The 19,604-nt window shown below is 46.5% G+C and overlaps 1 protein-coding gene across 22 annotated transcripts in view; it reads left to right on the top strand.

The window, feature by feature from the left end:
* Positions 1-19,604, top strand: part of IFT122 (intraflagellar transport 122) — a 77,959-nt gene that overhangs the window by 11,805 nt on the left and 46,550 nt on the right. For 17 of the 22 annotated variants that reach the window (XM_027093946.1, XM_027093936.1, XM_027093945.1 and 14 more), the window contains 9 exons: positions 169-247; positions 2,995-3,071; positions 5,215-5,281; positions 6,222-6,368; positions 9,782-9,857; positions 16,091-16,282; positions 16,441-16,579; positions 17,778-17,980; positions 18,910-19,047. In XM_027093946.1, the coding sequence (XP_026949747.1) occupies positions 169-247; positions 2,995-3,071; positions 5,215-5,281; positions 6,222-6,368; positions 9,782-9,857; positions 16,091-16,282; positions 16,441-16,579; positions 17,778-17,980; positions 18,910-19,047 (1,118 nt within the window). Of the gene's footprint in view, positions 1-168; positions 248-2,994; positions 3,072-5,214; positions 5,282-6,221; positions 6,369-7,403; positions 7,581-9,781; positions 9,858-16,090; positions 16,283-16,440; positions 16,580-17,777; positions 17,981-18,909; positions 19,048-19,604 lie in introns of all 22 variants that reach the window. The other 5 variants (XM_027093954.1, XM_027093938.1, XM_027093953.1 and 2 more) reach the window with 4 other exon arrangements.

The following is a 19,604-nucleotide window of genomic DNA, read 5'->3' as shown; positions in this document are numbered from 1 at the left end:
CAAACTTCCTGACTCCAAATTACTGCCACTCAGTACAGATATGAAGAAGGGGTAGAGAAGCAACTGACACATACTAGGGACCTTAAAGAAGTCATTTTCTAAGAAATACTCTGCAAAATGCTGGCCTAAATGAATGTGAAAATTTATTCTTTTTAAAAACACTTTTAGGCAAGCGCTTTGCTTCTGGATCAGCTGACAAAAGTGTTATTATCTGGACGTCAAAATTGGAAGGCATTCTGAAGTACACGTAAGTAACCGTTTAGGTTTACGGTATTATTAGTTTGCCTCTTACTGAGCTACTGTAGCAAAAGACCCTTAGCAAAGCTATCAGGAAGGACTTTTTTCTCTGCAGTTGAACTTCAAGTGAAGTTGTGGGGTTGTGCGCTGGGAGGGTTGGGGAATGAGTAAGTGAGGGAACAGTTCTTGAGCACTGCTGGCTTGGCCAGCACTGGGCTAGGTGTTTTCGTGTAGCTCAGTTTAGTTTATCTGATATCGCACATTCCACCCCACCCCGACCTGTCCTTTTTCAAGAGCCTCACATCCAGCCACCGTTGACACCCTGAGACTTGGGGTCAGTGTGCTTCAGGCCCCTCTCAGTGCAGAGGCTCTCCTCCTCTTCTTCCCCATCCCTCCGCCTGGTTAACCCCTACTCACTCTGCACATCTCAGATGTTGCTTCTTCTGTGAAGCCTTTCCTGCCCCTGGAGCCTTGATTGGGTCTTCTTCATGGTGCTTCTCACAGCTGTAGTTTTTTTTTTTCCTTTGGCCGTAACGTGTGGCATGTGGGATCTTAGTTCCCCGACCAGGGACTGAACCTGTGCCCTGAGCAGTGGGAGCATGGAGTCTTAACCACTGGACAGCCAGGGAAGTCCCTAACGGCTGTAGTTTTACATTTATTCTGGTGGCTGATTGATATCTCCCATCAGCCTGTAAGCTCCATGAGGGCAGACACTGCGTCTGTTTTGCTCATGCTGTGTCACTGGTGCCTAGTGCAATGCCTGGCCTGTAGTAGGTACTCAACAAATGATCGTTTTTCTGTCTTTTTTTAAAAAATTTATTTATTTATTTATTTATTTATTTATTTATTTATGTCTGTGTTGCGTCTTCGTTTCTGTGCGAGGGCTTTCTCTAGTTGCGGCAAGTGGGGGCCACCCTTCGTCGCGGTGCGCGGGCCTCTCACTATCGCAGCCTCTCTTGTTGCGGAGTACAGGCTCCAGACATGCAGGCTCAGTAATTGTGGCTCACAGGCCTAGTTGCTCCGCGGCATGTGGGATCTTCCCAGACCGGGGCTCGAACCCGTGTCCCCTGCATTGGCAGGCAGATTCTCAACCACTGCGCCACCAGGGAAGCCCGTTTTTCTTTTTAATTGTGGTAAAACACACATAACATATCATCCTAAGCATTTTTAAGTGTACAGTTCGGTAGTGCTAAGTACATCCATGTTGTCGTGCAGCCAGTCTCCAGGACTATTTTTCATCTTGCAAAACTGAAGCTCCACACCCATTAAGCAGCCACTTCCATTCCCCCTCCCCCAGCCCTAGGCACCACCATTCTACTTTCTGTCTCTATGAATTTGACTACTCTGGGTACCGTATATAAGTGGAATACTATGGTGTTTGTCCTCTTGTAACTGGTTTATTTCACTGAGCATAATGTCCTCAAGGTTCCTGTGTCAGAACTCCCTTACATTTTAATGCTGAATAATATTCTGGTGTATGTACAGAGCATATTTTGTTTATCCATTCATCTGTTGTTGACGGACATTTGGGTTACTTCCACCTCTTGGCTATTCAGAATAATGCTGCTGTGAACACCGATGTGCAAATCAACAAATCAATATTTGAATGAATGAATAAATGAATGAATGAATGAGGTTGTAAGTAAAGTTTTACCCAGAAGTGGAGGAATAAAACTTAGGTTGAGGGACTTCCCTGGTGGCACAGTGGTTAAGAATCCACCTGCCAATGCAGGGGACATGGGTTTGAGCCCTGGTCCAGGAAGATCCCACATGCCGCAGAGCAACTAAGCCCGTGTGCCACAACTACTGAGCCTGCACTCCAGAGCCCATGAGCCACAACTGCTGAGCCCGTGTGCCACAACTAGTGAAGCCTGTGTGCCTAGAGCCCGTGCTCCACAACAACAGAAGCCACTGCGATGAGAAGCCCACGCACCGCAACAAAGAGTAGCCCCCGCTCACTGCAACTAGAGAAAGCCCGTGTGCAGCAACGAAGACCCAGTACAGCCAAAAATAAAAATTAATTAATTAATTAAAAACAAAAAACAGGGCTTCCCTGGTGGGGCAGTGGTTGAGAGTCGCCTGCCAATGCAGGGGACACGGGTTCGTGCCCCAGTCCGGGAAGATCTCACATGCCGCGGAGCGGCTGGGCCCGTGAGGCATGGCCGCTGAGCCTGCGCGTCCGGAGCTTGTGCTCCTCAACGGGAGAGGCCACAACAGTGAGAGGCCCGCGTACCGCAAAAACAAAAACAAAAACAAAAAACAACTCAGGCTGAGATGCCCCGTGTGGTACATGACTCACTCAGCTTTCATTGTTATCTCAGATGTTTCCAGATATTGGTCTAGTATTTTCATTGTACCTCCATCCTGTATTAATGAATGTATTTCCAGGCCTCCACAAAGCAATAAGTGTTAGGGCCCTTAATATGGCACTTCTTATGCACCTGGCGCTAGGCGAGGTGGTTTACATCATGCTCTTACTAGCTGGCACACCAGAGGTGTGCAGCACACTAGTCTTGGAGGAGGTGGCATTTAAGCTAGGCCAGTCTGATGCGTGGGTAATGTTTGAGAGAGGAAAATAGTGGGTGGGGGGTAACCCAGGAGGGGAGAACTCATCCCTGTGCTTTTAATTGGTCACTTGCATCAGAGTTCACGGTGTGGAGTCAGAGAGGCTGTGGACCCATCATTAAAATCTTGAGCTGTAGCCACTGAAGCATTGGTGGTTTGCTGCATAATCATCTACATTTGTTTACTTCCCAGGCACAATGATTCTATCCAGTGTGTCTCCTACAACCCTGTTACCCACCAGCTGGCGTCCTGTTCCTCCAGTGACTTTGGTAGGTTCTGATTCCCAGTGTCTTGTCTGGGAATAACTGAAAATTGGCAAAAAGTGCTGAAATCTATCCAGAATGTGGTGGTTTTGTCCTGAGAGAGTTAATGCCGTTCTACCCGCCGTCAATGGCTGAAGGGAGGCTGGCACTTGTTCTTTAAATTGTGTAGAAACCAAGAGAGTGAGTGATGGCACTGAGTCTGGTAAGAAGTCTGGGAGACAGCGGGAAGGGCCCTGGGAGGGAGATGGTGAGAGGGATGGGAGAGCACAGGCGTTAAGTTGGTGTTGCCACCTCTGGGAAGCCTTCCCCGCCCCACCCTGGCAGGGACAGTTCAGTTGTCCCCACTTCCGGGTCCCCCAGCGTCCGTGTATGTGTGGAAAGCTTCGCTGTGCTTCTTGTGCGGCGTGTCCCCATTAGTTGTTCAGTGGCTGTGGCTGTCCTTCCTGAGGGGCTGAATGCCCCGAGGAGCTCACCCACCCCACACACGGCACTGGTGTGGTCCTGGCGCAGAGGAGAAGCAGTGAGACATCAGCGAAGAGGCAGGAACGTGAGCAGAGGCTTGCATGTTCTCTTTTCAAGGTCGATTCTGGCTTACAGCTTATAAGTTCCGTCTTCCTTGCTAAGAGATAGTCGTTACAACAGAACAGCCATTGTTGAAGTCAAGGAGCGAGAGATCTAATCCCTTTCAGTTTCCCTCCTGATCTAAGATGAATGCATCCCCCAGTCCGTCCACTGATACAATTCTGAGGTTCCAAAGAGAGAATGTAATTGAAAGCATGTTGTATAAATAAAAGGGGAAGGGACTGTCATTCATTAAAAATTTAGCATTTTCTCCACGTGAGGCATTGATCTGGGTGCTTACTTTTGGGGTGAAAAAGACAAAATAGAATTCCTGCCCTCAAAGAGCTTGTGGTTGGGGGCAGGTAGGGAGGAAGAATTTGTAAAAATATATTATTAAGGAATAATATTTGTTGAATGTTTGTGATATGCTAGGCACTGTGCTGAGAGTTGAAACAAATTCCTGTGTGAGCTCTGTGACGACCCCTGAGGTCAGGTATTATTCTCATCCCCACTCCACTGAGGAACAGAACTTGGGCTTAGAGCGGTACAGTGACTCGCTTGAGGTCACCCAGTGGGTAAGGGATGGACCCAGGGCTTGGACCTAGGCTGTGTGATTGCATCTAGAGTCTGCTCTGGTCAGCGCTGCCTCAGGGGCCTGGAGGGTGTGGTTTCCTCCAGCTGGAGGCTCTGAGGGGGCCTCGGTGGACCACAGGTAAGGTGTGCATAGGCTGAAATGCCGGGGGAGGCATTCTGGGCAGGGGAGAGGGGAAGCACGTTGTTTGATGTTGCACCTTGCTGTGTAAATGCATTTCTGCCCTAGGGTTACCTCCTTGGCCGTGCTTTATGGCTCAGGCAAAGAGTAGAATTTGCTTATGTTGCCCAGACCTACACCTGTTGTGGGCCACTGAGTCACTGGCAGGAGGGAGCAAGCCGAAGGTGACCAGTGTGCCAGGGACATGGCACAGCCCAGATAGGGTCAGGAGAGACTGGATTTTCAGAAAGCGTCATTCATTACTTTGAATGCTAAGTTGTACTCTGGTTGCAATGTAATAATTATGAATAGTGAAGTTGCCATTTCTCTGACTTAAACTCCTGAAAAGTTGGCTATCAATTCACCAATATATCTTCCTCTCTTTTTTCTTTTGAAATAATTATAGATTCACAGTAAGTTGCAAAGATAGTTGAGAGGTCTTATGTACCCTTCTTCCTGTTTCCCCAATGGATACATCTTAAGTAACTGTTGTACCGTATCAAAATCAGGAGGTGGGGCCTGGCACAATGTGTGTATATAGTTCTGTCATTTCATCCCCTGTGTAGATTACCATCACCACAAAGATACTCCTTTACCCTCATCTCCCCCATCTCCTGTTATCACTAACCCCTTGTACCTGGTAACCATTCATCTGTTCCCCATCTTTATATAAGATGGAATCATATAGCATATGACCTTTTGAGACTGGCTTTTTAAAGTCGGCATAAAACCCTGGAGATCCATCTAAATTGTAGTGTGTATCAATAGTTTGTTCCTTTTTGTTGCTGAGTAATGTTCCAACCAACCTCTCTTCTTTTATATTATTTTGTGTTGAAGGCTTATGGTCTCCTGAACAGAAGTCTGTCTCTAAGCACAAATCTAGCAGCAAGATCACCTGCTGCAGGTAAGTTAAGGGCAGGTCTGAAGGTAGTTTTTTGTTCCCCGCTCTTCAAACAGACTCTCAAAGTCTGGTTAGTTCACACAGTAGAGAAGGTCTTATGCTACCTAGTTGGTTTGGGCCCCATGTTTCCTCTATTCTTTTCTCGTGGTCTCCTTGATGGGAAGAACCTGTGCTTTTGATCGGCAAGCAAAAGAGAACTGCAGGTTGCTTTTGTGCAGTTGTCCAGCAGCAGGCCTCCGCAGCCTCAAGCTGTGCTCGGGGGAGACTCTGGGGACCTGAGGCTGTCCTGGTCCAGGCAGCACATGCGCTGGAGGAAGCTCGGTCTTTGATATTAGATCTGGATTCGAATCCACATTCAGTGGCTGACAGGCTCTGTGACCTCAGGAGGTTCCTTATTTGACAAATGGGGATTAAGATGCTGACTTGATGGGGCTGTTGTGAAAGGCACACGAGCTAATGAGTTTAAAGCAAGCAGCGCGGTGCCTGCACACGGTAGACGCTCTCAAATGGTGGCTGGTCTTGCCGCGCAGCTTCTGAGTGTAGCCTTTCTTTCCATTCAGCATTTGTTAGGCACCTGTTCTAGAGGCTAGCAACAACCAAGACGCAGATTCTGTTCTTCAGGTGCACTGGAAGTGGGAGGAGGTTGAAATGGCGAGCGGGGAATGGAGGCTGACCCCGCAATGCAGGCAAAGCTGAGGGCCGTCGTGGCAGTGCAGACAGAGACTATGGGCACCAACAAGGTGCTCCCGCCTTCACATCTCACCCTCCACTCCAGGAAGAAATGGGACTCTCAGTTTGGCCCTCTGATATTTACATCAGGGTCAGGATGAGCCCAGCCATTGCTGCCTCATCAGATTGTTTCAACCAAGGTATCATCCTCGCAACTTTGACTTTCTCTGTGTTCCTTTCCCCTCCCCATGCCCATTGTTGGTTGTTTGAACAGCTGGACAAATGACGGTCAGTACCTGGCTCTGGGGATGTTCAGCGGGGTCATCAGCATACGGAACAGAAACGGGGAGGAGAAGGTGAAGATTGAGCGGCCAGGGGGCTCCCTCTCCCCGCTGTGGTCCATCTGCTGGAGCCCTTCAAGGTGACCGCACAGCTGTCCTCCTCCTAGGACGGAAACTCTGTGGAGAAGGCCTTCCTCAGCGGGCTGAGTTCTTTCCCCTTGAGGGCTCCATGATTCAGAGGCTTCTCACCCCATTTGACTGATCTGTTTTGGAACCTATTCCATGTGAATGGAATTTTTAAAGAACCCATCTTGAGTTTTGGAATGAATCCCAGAAATTTAGCTGAGCAGATGAGCTATCTAGACCAGCTCAGTGTGTGTGTGCGTGAGAGAGAGAGGGAGAGAGAGTATGTATGCATGTGACACAGGAGAGCCATTTCCTTAGGAATTGAGAGCTCACCTCTCTGCTGTGGCTTTATTTTGGTCTTTTCCGCCTTTCAGTTCTTCCCTCCAAGTCTGAGCAGAAGATGTGCTTTTTCATGAGCCTTTTTTACTTTTTCATGAGCCTATTTTGCTGCCCTTGTCAAAAAAACATCAAAATTAAGTATAAATGTCCCCAAAGCCTGTAATTCCACAAACAGTTGGCATCTACCTTCTCTAACCTTACACACGTTTTCCTTACTGTGCTCATGTGACTTTGATGGTGGACTAATAGCTTTACATCCTCTTTGTATAATTCTGTGATATTATTAAACCACCAATATCCCCCACAGAGTCCTCTGAAGGTAAAGAACTTAATGTTTACCAGCCCAATGTCATTTTACAGGTGGTGCCTACTTGATTTAGAAGGTAGTTTAATTTCATTGCTTTTCTTACATCAGATTATTATGCTTCTTCCTGAATAATTTTGTCCAGCCCAGGGCTGTACCATGTATGTCTAATGCCTTCAGAGGCCATTAGCCTACCCCAGAGTTCCTGCTGTTTGATTTTTGTGGCCACAGATGACTTTGTGGCTTCAGGGTACCATTTTTAATTCATGAGAAGCAGCACACCCAGTGTACCTGGTTGCTGTCCTCTTCCGGGCGGGGTTCAGGGGCTCCTTGACAGGTTTTGAAATTAACAGCTTTAGTGTAGTTCTAGGCAACGTGATTGTGAACAACCACTTACTGTCTGCAGCCGATGGGAGAGTTTCTGGATGAACAGAGAGAACGAGGATGCCGAGGAAGTCATTGTCAACAGATATTTTCAGGAAATCCCTTCCACTCTGAAGTCAGCAGTGTACAGTAGTCAGGGTAGTGAGGCAGAGGAGGAAGAGCCAGAGGAAGAGGACGACAGTCCCAGGGACGACAACTTGTGAGTGTGTCCCGAGGAGCGAGAACCCTCCTTGGAAGGGTCCAGCCCCCAGCATAGACCTGCTGGGGCATGTGCTGCTCCGAAGCTCCTGTCTAAAAGGGACCGGGGGCAGGGGTGTTGCTGGTTAAAGCTCCTCCGGCAAGGGGGACACTCCCTCAAAACCTGTGAGTTATAAAATTCTTCTTTGAGAGACTTGAGGAAATACTGAAAAGTCTAAGGGAGAAAGTTTGACTTTTCTATAAAACCCCATCCCCTGAGGATACCACTGTTAGCATTTTAGTGTATTTCCTCTCAGGCTTTTAGTGTATTCATATAATGAACCAAATCATATTGTACTTCCTTTTTTTCCACTTAACATCATACAGTGCACTTTTTCCGGTAACATTAGCGGTCCTTTGAGAAACATGATTTTTAGTGCCTGCCTCGTGTGCCCTTGGCATGGCCGCCCAGGAGTTCAGTGAACTCTTCTTCTCTTACTGTGCACTTTCTTAGCCTGTTTCCACGCCGCACCTCACCTTGTATTTGCTAGGACACGTATCAGAGAGGAGGCCCCCATCTTACCCGCAGTCCTCACACCAAATCCTCACTGTCCAGCTGTCCTTCCTTCTCTTCAGTCGAGGTTACCTGTAGGGAAAACACTGCAGGCTGGAGTGCGGGAGCCAGGATATTCTGATTGGGCAAAAGTGATCGAACTTAGGACTTTTCAAACTGTGTTCTGTGGTGCCTGGGGTTCCTTGGAAAAAGAAGGTGGGAGGTGGGGGACAAGGAAGGGAGGAAAGGGTGGGTTTCAGGTCCCTATCTGTGCTTCAGCCAGAGCAGACCCTTTCATTGTTAGCACAAGTGTTTGTTTTGGTAAGGAGTCCCACTGCCAGGGGGAAAAAAGGGGAAAAGAAGGTTGAAAACCACCCATCCAGCTCGTAGGGCTGAACCCGGCCCAGAGCTGTATGTGGTCTCCCCAAGAGGGTTCACTGTAGCCTGGGCCTCTGGATGTGTTTGGATTTCAGTGCCATTCACACAGAGTTCACCTGTGGGTCCGCTCCATCCCTCTCCATCTTTGTCTTTTTTCCCTTAGTTACGAATTAGTGCTATTTTGCCACTCTTGGCTGGGTTTTGCAGATAGGGCTGCACCATGCTTTGCCTGCATATCTCATGGTGCTGCCAGATGACCGCAAGGCCCTGGGCTCAAAAAGCTGGAATTAGTAAAGAAAGAGGAGGCAACATTAGGTGGATTAAGACCAGGACTCAGGGGCTAGGAATGTCTCTCTCTTGAACTAGATTCCTGAGTAGCTTGATCCCCAGCCTTAGCTGAGGAGGTTTCTCCTGTTCTGGTCCTACAGCCCCAGTTCCTAGACACTGATCCTGATAGGCACTCAGTTTCAAAGACAGTTGTTGGTCTTTTTTTTTTTAAATTCGATCCAGTCAACCTTTTCACCTGTGCAAAAACCCCAACTGTGAGAGAACCTAGTTTTAGGTGTTAATTTCCCGCTTGAGGAGAGGCAAGCCAAGTTCCCCTCTGGACATTAAAAAAATCAGACGATCCATACCTTCCCAGTGCAGAAGACATATCTCTCCACCATCTCCCCATGGTTTTTTTTTTTTGCGGTACACGGGCCTCTCACTGTTGTGGCCTCTCCCGTTGCAGAGCACAGGCTCCGGACGCGCAGGCTCAGCGGCCATGGCTCACAGGCCCAGCCGCTCTGCGGCACGTGGGATCTTCCTAGACCGGGGCACGAACCCATGTCCCCTGCATCGGCAGGCGGACTCTCAACCACTGCGCCACCAGGGATGCCCTCCCCATGTTTTATAGTGTGTAAGAGAGAAGCACTCTTGGATCTGCAACCTTGCTGTTTCTTAGCTTTGCTCCTAGGAAACTGAAATGAGAGGTTTCACTCTTCATTGTGGCAGTGTCTTGGCACCACGAGCACCTGAGTGGTGGGGCATTCAGTGAAATAACAGATACCGGGAGGGCTGAATCTCACCTGGTCCCTTCCCATTGGACTGATTGATGGGTAGGCCCACATTACAACTTTTGGCCTCTGTACTCTTGTCCAACATTTGGCAATCTGACAGCCTGGCCAGGGCTTTCTTTTTCCTGTTGTTTGTTAAACTCTCAGCCTACACTGAGATGTAGATGCTGATGAGGGCTACACTCCTGAGCAGGCCATGGCCCCACGTAACCTTTTTTGTCTTCTGTTGATTAGAGAGGAACATAATGACATCCTGGCTGTAGCTGATTGGGGACAGAAGCTTTCCTTCTACCAGCTGAGTGGAAAACAGGTATGTAGCTCTATACAAGCCCGATGGGAGAAACAGTTTCGGTCATGCCTGTTTTAGTGTATTTTCATGTTTGGAGATTGTATTAATAATAATTGTACATTATTTTTGTTAGCTCCTGTTTATTGAGCATTTACTGTGATACCAGCTTCGGTGCTCAGTGCTATGCATACTTTATCTCATTTAATTCTTACAAAACCTTTTGAAGTAGGTACTTTGATCAACTTTTCAGAAATGAGTAGATAATACTTAGAGCAGTGAAATAAATATCACGTCCAAGGTCTCGCACTGCTAGTAAATGATGGCACCTGGGATTGAAACGCAGCTTGGTCTGTAAGGTCTTGGTTCTAGTCATGACCCTACCTTCCTGTATTTGACTTATTCACCTTGTGAACAGTTATGAGCAGCCACTAGGCCAGCCCTTCACCTATTAGGAGCTGCTGACATAGCGTTGTGTAAGTCATTGCCTCTGCTCTGCGAGAGCTCACAGGCTGGTGGGGATAGCCAGCAGTCCCCGTGCAGTGTGATCCATGGCATGAGAGAGAATTGTACAGATAGACAGCTATAGGGACACAAAAAAAGATGGCAGCACTGCTTGGTGGAGACCGGAGATTTTGTAGAGGTGAGCTTTGAGCAGGACAAGCAGGAGTTCGCTAGGCAGAGGACAATGGGAATGGCGTTTCAGGCAGAGGAAATAGCATCTGCAAAGGCAGGGAAGAATGAAAATATGTGACAGTTCAGGCAACAGTGATTTGTTTAGGGTGACTGGATCCCCAGACTTGTGGACAAAGATGGAGCTAGAAAGGAAGATGGGGACATGACTGTAAAGGACCTGACTAGTGAGAATAAGGAGTTTGAACATCATCTACTGTAAGTATTCAGGAGCCATAGATCCAGGGAGGGAGTGACGTGGTCAGATTCCCATTTCAGAAGATTTCCTTGTTTCTGTGGAGGGTGGATTAAGGTAGAGAGAGCCTGGTAGTAGGAAAATCTGTTAGTAGGCAAAAGACACTGAGGATTAGAGCGAAGGTAGTGGGGGTGGCTTGAACCGCATACAAGCAGGTGAGAATTACAGCCTGTTCAATGGAGCCTTTGTTTAACAACATCCTTACTCCTCAAAAAATGTCATGCTAGAAGGGAAAGGTATCAGCTATGTGTAGCCTACCTTTGGGCCGTTTCTTCTACCTCATCTTACTGTTGGTCATTTCTTTTATAATTAAGTAAAGAAAAAATAAGGAGTGTTTTCTCAGTTTCCCATGGCTGATTTCCCCAAACCCTCATTTTTATCATCTTGCATCTAGCCCTGGCCCTATCTATTCTTCCACTTAATGTGTGTACATCATCATTCAACAAATATTTATTGCGTATCTACTGTGTAGTGGACATCGGGTGTGGGTATTGGAAGTTCATGGGAACAAAAATCCACACTACACAGGGAAGGAATGGGGTCTCGTTGCTATAGTGACCACAAAGAAGAGCTCAATGTGGGGGCCAGGCCATCGGAGATATCTTGCATGTATGCAGCTCCAGAGCTCATGTTGTGGCCCTGAGTTTTTGAATGATAAGCAACCTCATTCTGCTGAGATAACTTGTTTGGGACAGTAAAATTGTTTCCTCAGTGGCTAAGTGTCTTCTAAATCTGGGAAGATTTAGAATTAAATATACAGTGATGAAGTAGATCAAATCTATACTTTTGTGTTAGGCTTAGGTATAATGTGTACTTTTGGCATTTTAAGTGTTTGTAATGTTTAAGGGGATCTGGCTTAATAATGACAATAGCTAACATTTATTGAGTTTCAGGCATTGTATAAAATCTTTATAACGTTAATTCTTTTAATCTTTATAACAACTCTATGAGGTAGATACTATTATCACTGCTTTACATCTAAGAAAATTGAGGCACAGAGAGGTTCAGTAATTACCCAAAGACACACAGTTTAGTTAGTGGTCAAGCCTGGATTGGAACCCAGGCAGACTGGTACTAGAATCCCTATTAGAATCTCTATCAGATTTGTCTTATGATGACCATTTAAAAGACATAAGCTAGTAATCAATTTTATTCTTCCAGGTTTTTTTTGGCCATGCTGCACAGCTTGCAGGATCTTAGTTCCCCGAGCAGGGATTGAACCCAGACCCATGGCAGTGGAAGCGAACTCCCTTATTCTTCCAATTTTAAATTGAAAGATAAAAGAAATTTTTATTAAGTACCTAAGCAATATTGGAATGTTAAAGAGATTTATTATATTTTCTGGCTTGGAGTTGTGGGGGAGGTCACTGAGCTTCTTGATTCTATACATCTATGTCTTTATTATTTCACCAAATATAGAAAATTTTTTGGTTATTATTTCTTCAAATAACTTTTCTTCCCCATTCTCTCCTGTCCTTCTGGGACTCCAGTTATACATGTTAGACCTTTTGATATTGTTCTCCAGGTCATGGAGGCCCTGTTCATTTTTTAAATCTTTTTTTTCCCCTCTGATCTTGAGATTGGAGGATTTCTGTTTCTCAGTCTTCAACTTCACTGACTCTTCTGTCATCTGTAATATTTCTCTTAAGCCCATCCAGTGAATTTTTGTTTCAGTTATTGTATTTTTCAGCTCTAGAATTTCTATTTAGCTCTTCTTTCATATTTGTTCATTCATTACAAGTATATTTTCCTGTATATTCTTGACCATAGTTATAATGGCTTTTTTTTTCTTTTTTTTGGCTGTGCCACATGATATGCGGGATATTTGTTCCCTTACCAGGGATCGAACCCGTGCCTCCAACTGCAGTGGAAGCTCGGAGCCCTAACCACTGGACTGCCAGGGAATTCCCTAAAATAGCTATTTTTATTTTTATTTATTTTTTTGCGGTACGCAGGCCTCTCACTGTTGTGGCCTCTCCCGTTGCGGAGCACAGGCTCCGGATGCGCAGGCTCAGTGGCCATGGCTCACAGGCCCAGCCGCTCTGCGGCATGTGGGATCTTCTTGGACCGGGGCACGAACCCATGTGCCCTGCATTGGCAGGCGGACTCTCAACCACTGCGCCACCAGAGAAGCCCTAAAATAGCTATTTTTAAATTCTCATCTGCTAATTCTAAATTCTGAATCATCTTGGGGTCAGTCTCTATTGGTTGTCTTTTCTCTTGAATATGGTTCACACTTTTCTGCTTTTTGGAATTTTGGGTTATATTCTGAACATTGTGAATGATACAGCATAGGGAACATGTCATGTTCCTCTTAAGATTATTGTGTAGTTTTTTTTTTTTTTCCTTAAGCAGGTAGTTAACTTTGCTGGACTCAACATTTAAATTGTACCTTTCCTGTGTGGGCAGCAGCTGGAGTGTCTCTTCAGCCTTTGCTAGGCTGCTTGGCATCTGCCCCACACGTGGCGTGTGTAGTTCAAGGGGCTCCAGATATTCAGCAGTGTATGTGCAGGATTGGGGCTCCCCCTCTGCATCTGTCTCTTTTCTGGGATTTCCTGCCTCAATTGCAAGCTGCTGTGGTCGCTCCAAGTTCTATGCTCATCCATCAGGTCACTGACAGTGCCTGCCCTCAGGCAAAAAGCCATTAAAAAAATGAGAAACTCACCTAATGCCATTCCCTTCTTCCAGATGCATTTGTGTCTTACGTCTCTTTCTGCTTCTGGTTGCTCTCCACTGCCTCCAGGTGGTTGTAGTTTATAGTTGGTCCAGAGTTTACAGTTGTTACCTGTAGGAGAGTTGGTCCAGTGGCAACTAGTGAGCATTACCAGAAGCTGCACGCCTTCCGTGCCATGACTCATGCGATTTTTTAGTTTTCTCATTAGAGCTACTATCATTATGTAAGTACGAGGGGAACTTTTGATTATTAGGCATTTGAAATTCTTAAAAAGGAAAATTGAATATATTAAGTTAATAACTGCAGTTTAAATTAGTTTAAGGAAATTAACTAAGTTGTAAATGAGACTAAGGGATTTTATGATCTGTTCAAAATTGAATTCCGTAAAGTTTAATGAAAGACTCCTTTTCAGTTGGTTGCTTATTTTTTTAATTAATTAATTTATTTTTAATTTTGGCTGTGTTGGGTCTTTGTTGCTGGGCGCGGGCTTTTCTCTAGTTGTGGCGAGCGGGGGCTATTCTTCGTTGTGGTGCGTGGGCTTCTCATTGTGGTGGCTTCCCCCATTGCAGAGCACGGGCTCCAGGCATGCGGGCTTCAGTAGTTGTGGCACGTGGGCACAGCAGTTGTGGCTCGCAGGCTCCAGAGCGCAGGCTCAGCAGTTGTGGCACACGGGCTTAGCTGCTCCGCGGCATGTGGGATCCTCCCGGAGCAGGGCTCGAATCCGTGTCCCCAGCATCGGCAGGCGGATTCCTAACCACTGCGCCACCAGGGAAGCCCTGGTTGCTTATTTTTACTAGGTTTATAAATAGGAAAATATTTGTAAGTTGAACAAAACTTAAGGAGAAACAAGAATTTTAGAGTTATTTCTATAGTAAAGTGATTATTAGTTCAATAATGATAATAAAAAATAGTCTTTTGTCACAGAAGGCACACTCAGGGGCAGCAGAGGACCCGTGGACTTCAGTGGGGAGACATCAGGTTAAATGTGCAATTACAGAGCAGTGAGAGAAGTGCTGTGGGAGAGGCCAGCACAGGGAGATGGGTCTTAATTAGGCCTTGGGTGGGCAGGGAGATTGGGGGATGCTTCCTGGAGGAGATGACACCTGGCAGAGAAGAAGAGGGAAAGGGCACTCTTGGCCAGGGCTGGGGTGGTGTGGAGAATGGCACCTATGTCATGTCATTATGGAGGATTGAAAGAGCATGGGCCACTCAGGAAACTAGAAGAAATTCATTTTGGCTGAGAGAAGGATCTTGGGAACAGAGCTCAGGAGCTTGACCTTCATTCTGAAAGCAGAGGGGGCGCCATCAGAAGTGAAAAAACAGTGCATAGAGTGGGAGAGAAGTTTTACAAATTGCTTATCTGATAAGGAACTTGCATCTAGAATATGTAAAAACTCCTACAACTCAATAATAAGACAACCTAATTGAAAAATGGGAAAGGGATCTGAATAGACGTTTCTTCAAGCAAGATATACTTGTGGCCAGTAAGCACATGAAAAGATGTTCAACATCATTAGCTACCAGGGAAATGCAAGTCAAATTCACAATGAGACACCAGTTCACACCCAGTAGGATGGAGAAATTGGAACCGTTATTTACTACTGATATGAATATAAAATGGTACAGCCAGCCACTTTTAAAAAGTCTGGTAGTTCCTAAAACATTAAACATGAAGTTACTGTATGACCCAGCAATTCTACTCCTAGGTATGTGTATCTAAGAAAGATGAAAACATATGTCTACACAAAAATTTGTACACAAATATTCGTATCAGCATTATTCATAATAGCCAAAAATAGGGAGAACCCAAATGTCCATCAACTGATGAATGGATAAATAAAATGGGGAATATCCATACAATGGAATATTATCCAGCAATGGAAAGGAATGAAGTACTGATACATACTACAGCAAGGGTGAACCAGTCACGAAAGGTCCCATATTTTATGATTCCATTTATATGAAATGTCCAAAATAGGCAAATCTATAGACACGAAGTAGATTAGTGGTTGCCTGGGGGTGGAAAGAGGAGGGAATGGGGATTGACTGCTAACAGGTACAGGGTTTCTTTCTGGGGTGTTGGAAATGTTCCAGAATTAGTGATGATGGTTGCACAACTCCAAATATATTAAAAGCCGATGAATTGTACACTTTAAGTGGGTGAATTGTATGGTATGTGAAATTCCTCAATAAGGTTGTTATAAAGAGAAGTTAGTTTTTAGAAAATTGAATGGACTTAGTCTTGCGAAATACAAAAAAAGAAAGGAAAGAAGGGAGGGAGGGAGGAAAGAAAAGGAAGAAGAAAAGAAGCTGAGGGGAGTCCTGAACCCTAGTAAAGGCTATGTGCGGAGGAAGGCCTATGGGAGAAAGACCATCTCGGGTGCAGATTGGCTGAGGAGCTAAGACACACCCCTGGAGCAGCTGGGTGGGACTGGGGAAGACACTGGAGGATTTGGCTGTGTGGAGGGGAGAGGTAGGGTGCTCCAGAGGACTGGCCTGCGTTCATGATGGAATCAGTCACACGCGGGAGAATGCTGGCCAGCTCTCCCCAATCTTCCCAGCTCCCTCTAAAAGTTGGAGGGAAAAGCCCTTGATTGTGTTGTGATTATTATGAATTCAGAAGTAGATTTCCCTTGGTGTGTTCTCTTTCCTCAGATTGGGAAGGATCGGTCACTGAACTTTGATCCCTGCTGCCTCAGCTACTTTACTAAAGGGGAGTACATTTTGCTGGGGGGGTCAGACAAGCAAGTATCCCTTTTCACCAAGGATGGAGTGCGCCTCGGGACTGTTGGGGAGCAGAACTCCTGGGTGTGGACGTGTAAAGTGAAACCTGATTCCAACTATGTGGTAAGAAGGGGGAGTTCATTTGATGGGCCATTGCCAGAGTAGTCACTGAACATCAGCCATGTTTAGCCAGTCAGATCATTGACGCTCGTTCCTGACAAGCGGGAGGGTCGATGCTTTCTCCACAGAGAGCTGGGAATTGACACTGTCTTTCTCTGCAGGTGGTAGGCTGCCAGGATGGCACCATTTCCTTCTACCAGCTTATTTTCAGCACAGTCCACGGACTCTACAAGGACCGATATGCCTACAGGGATAGCATGACTGATGTCATCGTGCAGCACCTGATCACCGAGCAGAAAGGTAAAAGGCAGGTATGGCCCCTCTGGCCTCCAGGCACTGGGAAGAGGGGCAGGTTGAGAGGGCTCCTGACAGGGCAAATGAAATGGTAGGAAATGTTTCTCCTTGGTCTTTTGGAAACACACTGGACCACCAGCTCTTCCTTTTTTTTTGTGGTGGGGTGTGGAGAGGATGTAGATGTCTTTGAAAGCAGTAAACCCTCTCTCCAAAACAAAAAAAAAAAGAAAAAAGCACAGACTCAGAAAATTTCGCAGGTAATACTGAGGGGAACGTGGGCTCCCTGGCTAAGGAGGGTAACATATCACAAGTTAGAGCTGGGGGTGGGGCTGACCTGCATGGGTCTCTGTGGACCTGTATCCTTTCTGGTCACAGTCCCTTCGGGGGTGCTGCTCTGTCAGCTCCGTGTCCACTCGCCTCCTGGCGGGTCCTTCTCCCAGAGATAAGCCCGCAGTGGGTTGCACAGGCTTGATCAGAAGATCAGGGTTCCAGGCCTAGTGTAGTCAGTCTCCTCCTCTGTCCACCCAAGTGGCTCTGCTGGTTAAATGCACTGACTTCAAGTGCATTCGTATCCAGATGTGCTGGCCACAGCACACTGCTGGGGGCCTGTGGGTAGGGATCCAGGTCAAGGGTTGTCCTGCAGATTCAGGTGGCATCCTCTGGTCCTCATCTGGGAGCAGCACCTCTGGTTGAAGATTCCAGCTATGATGGTGAGGGGGTAGCTATTTGGGTAGCTCCCCGGTTTCCTTCCTGAGGACATTTTCTCCACCTGGTCTATAGCAAGAGTGTGAGACCCTAGTGTGTACCAGAAACTACCTTTGGTTCCCTGTTGTCAAGGGTCGGGGGTGGGAAGTGGCCAGAGGTATAGGCCGTTACCCAGACGGGCTCCCGATCATCAGGGGCCATTAGTGCCATGCAGAGGAATTAGATTTATATTCAGCAAGTGATGGTAGTACAAAGAATTTTACTTTCCATAGCCAGTTGTAAGCTTTGGATCACAAACATTGTATACAATTTTGGATCTCAGTTTAGCACAGCTGATTGTACATATTAGACACTCTGTAAAGATATTTTGATGAGAGTGTCTCCTTTAATTGCCAATAGCAGTAACTAAATGGTGGCTTTTAATTTCTCTGCCTTCTACCTTACTTAACAGCCTCTTGGTAGAGCTGGGTTTTTGTTTGTTTGTTTTTCTCTTTGACAGTTCGGATTAAATGCAAAGAGCTTGTCAAGAAAATTGCCATCTACAAAAATCGATTAGCTGTCCAGCTGCCCGAGAAAATCCTCATCCACGAGTTGTATTCAGATGACTCGTTGGACATGCGGTACCGGATGAAGGAGAAGATTGTTAGGAAGTTCGAATGTAACCTCCTGGTGGTGTGTGCCGACCACATCATCCTCTGCCAGGTGGACAGCGGTGGCTGGGAGGGTGGGCCGCATCCACTTCATGCTCCAAGAGTGGGGTACCCAACTCACAGCTTTAAAATTGGTCACTAGGAAGCAAGTCCCTTTCCATCAAGCTCAGTGGCTATTCATTGCTTTCATTTTATTGGCATCTAGATGAGTCACACTCTACCAGAAAGTCATGGGCCATAAACTGGAAAATACTTTTTTGTATTGCAAAGCACTTTGTTAAACTGCGGTTGTATATATATTTTAATGACTTAAAGCATACATTGATAGCCCGCAAAAGGAAGATCAATATTTTTTGGTAAACACATACACCTAAAAATTTGTGATAACTTTCAGTTAAACAACAAAAAATATTATATCAACTCACAGTCGTAAAGGAAATTTTACTTCTGAGAACTTTTTTCACAGAAAAACATTTCTCAACTTAGAGCTTCCTAGAAATGTCTAGGTCAACGCCAGGCGGGTTTGGAAAGACTTTAAGAGAAGGCCAGCCCAGCATCTTTCTTGGAAGTAGAGGTGGATTTGGTTTCAAGAAACTAGGCCTGTTGGAAGTGATAAAATGGAAGAAATCCTTTAGGAATCACTGGATGTAAAATACTATTAAAATCTCTCTAAAAATCTAGAACTTCAGGCAGTTTAGGGGTACCACAGGTTACAGGATAGATGTGGCAAAAAGCTGTGCTTTTGGTTGCTGCCTCTGGCTGTGGCCGCCGGGAGGTCTGCTCAAGAACTGAGGCTGAGCTGGGCTTCGTGGGGAAAACTTGTGTGCAGGGGTAGTGGTGCCAGGCAGGGGGTCTAGATGGGGTTCAGTAGGTACTGAGCGTGTAGGTGTTTTTCATCCCTTAGGTGCAGGCAGACCTCCTTGGGAGGGCTGGGCATGCTTATTCTGTTGAATATCACGCAGAGCTGCACTTGCTTTCTAGGAGAAGCGGCTGCAGTGCCTGTCCTTCAGCGGAGTGAAGGAGCGGGAGTGGCAGATGGAGTCTCTCATTCGCTACATCAAGGTGATCGGCGGCCCCCCAGGAAGGGAGGGTCTGTTAGTCGGCCTGAAGAACGGACAGGTGAGTGCTCCCTCACGTCTCCCATCAGGCTGCTTATCTGCAGGCAGACACTGGCGACCAGACTGGTTGTGACCCTGAGGTGGGTTCCCCGGGGCAGGAGCAAGGCTCCCCTGCCTCACCCCACCCCCCGCCCCAGGCACATTGGAGGGCATCCCAGAGTTCCATTTTATGAGGACAGCTTCAGGCCAAAGATGCTCCGACTCATAGCCTGCCGAGTTCTGACAGAGTCGGCCCTGCAGCCTCTGGGCTGCCGTAGAGTGGGTTAGTGGATTTAAGGTCACCCAGAAAGTGGGAGACTTGTTAGAGATTCAGTTTCAGTGCCTTGCTAGAGAGGAAGGCAGAGCTCGTTCCTTAGGTCAGGTCCCGGTTAGAGCAATGAATGGATCAAGGCATGTGTTCTAGCTTGTATCCCAGAGGGTACTAGTCCTCACGCTGTTACTCGATGTTTAAGACAAATGGACCCTTTGCTCAAATAGATGTGGAAAATCTAGGTTACAAAATGTTAAGCAGGTGTGTGTGTGTGTGTGTGTGTGTGTGTGTGTGTGTGTGTGTGTGTG

The sequence above is a fragment of the Aethalodelphis obliquidens genome, unplaced genomic scaffold (genome assembly GCF_003676395.1).
Source record: "Aethalodelphis obliquidens isolate GAN/ISIS:26980383/991018 unplaced genomic scaffold, ASM367639v1 scaffold86, whole genome shotgun sequence".
NCBI classification, from domain to species: domain Eukaryota; kingdom Metazoa; phylum Chordata; class Mammalia; order Artiodactyla; family Delphinidae; genus Aethalodelphis; species Aethalodelphis obliquidens.
This window is presented reverse-complemented; position numbering and strand designations above follow the sequence as displayed.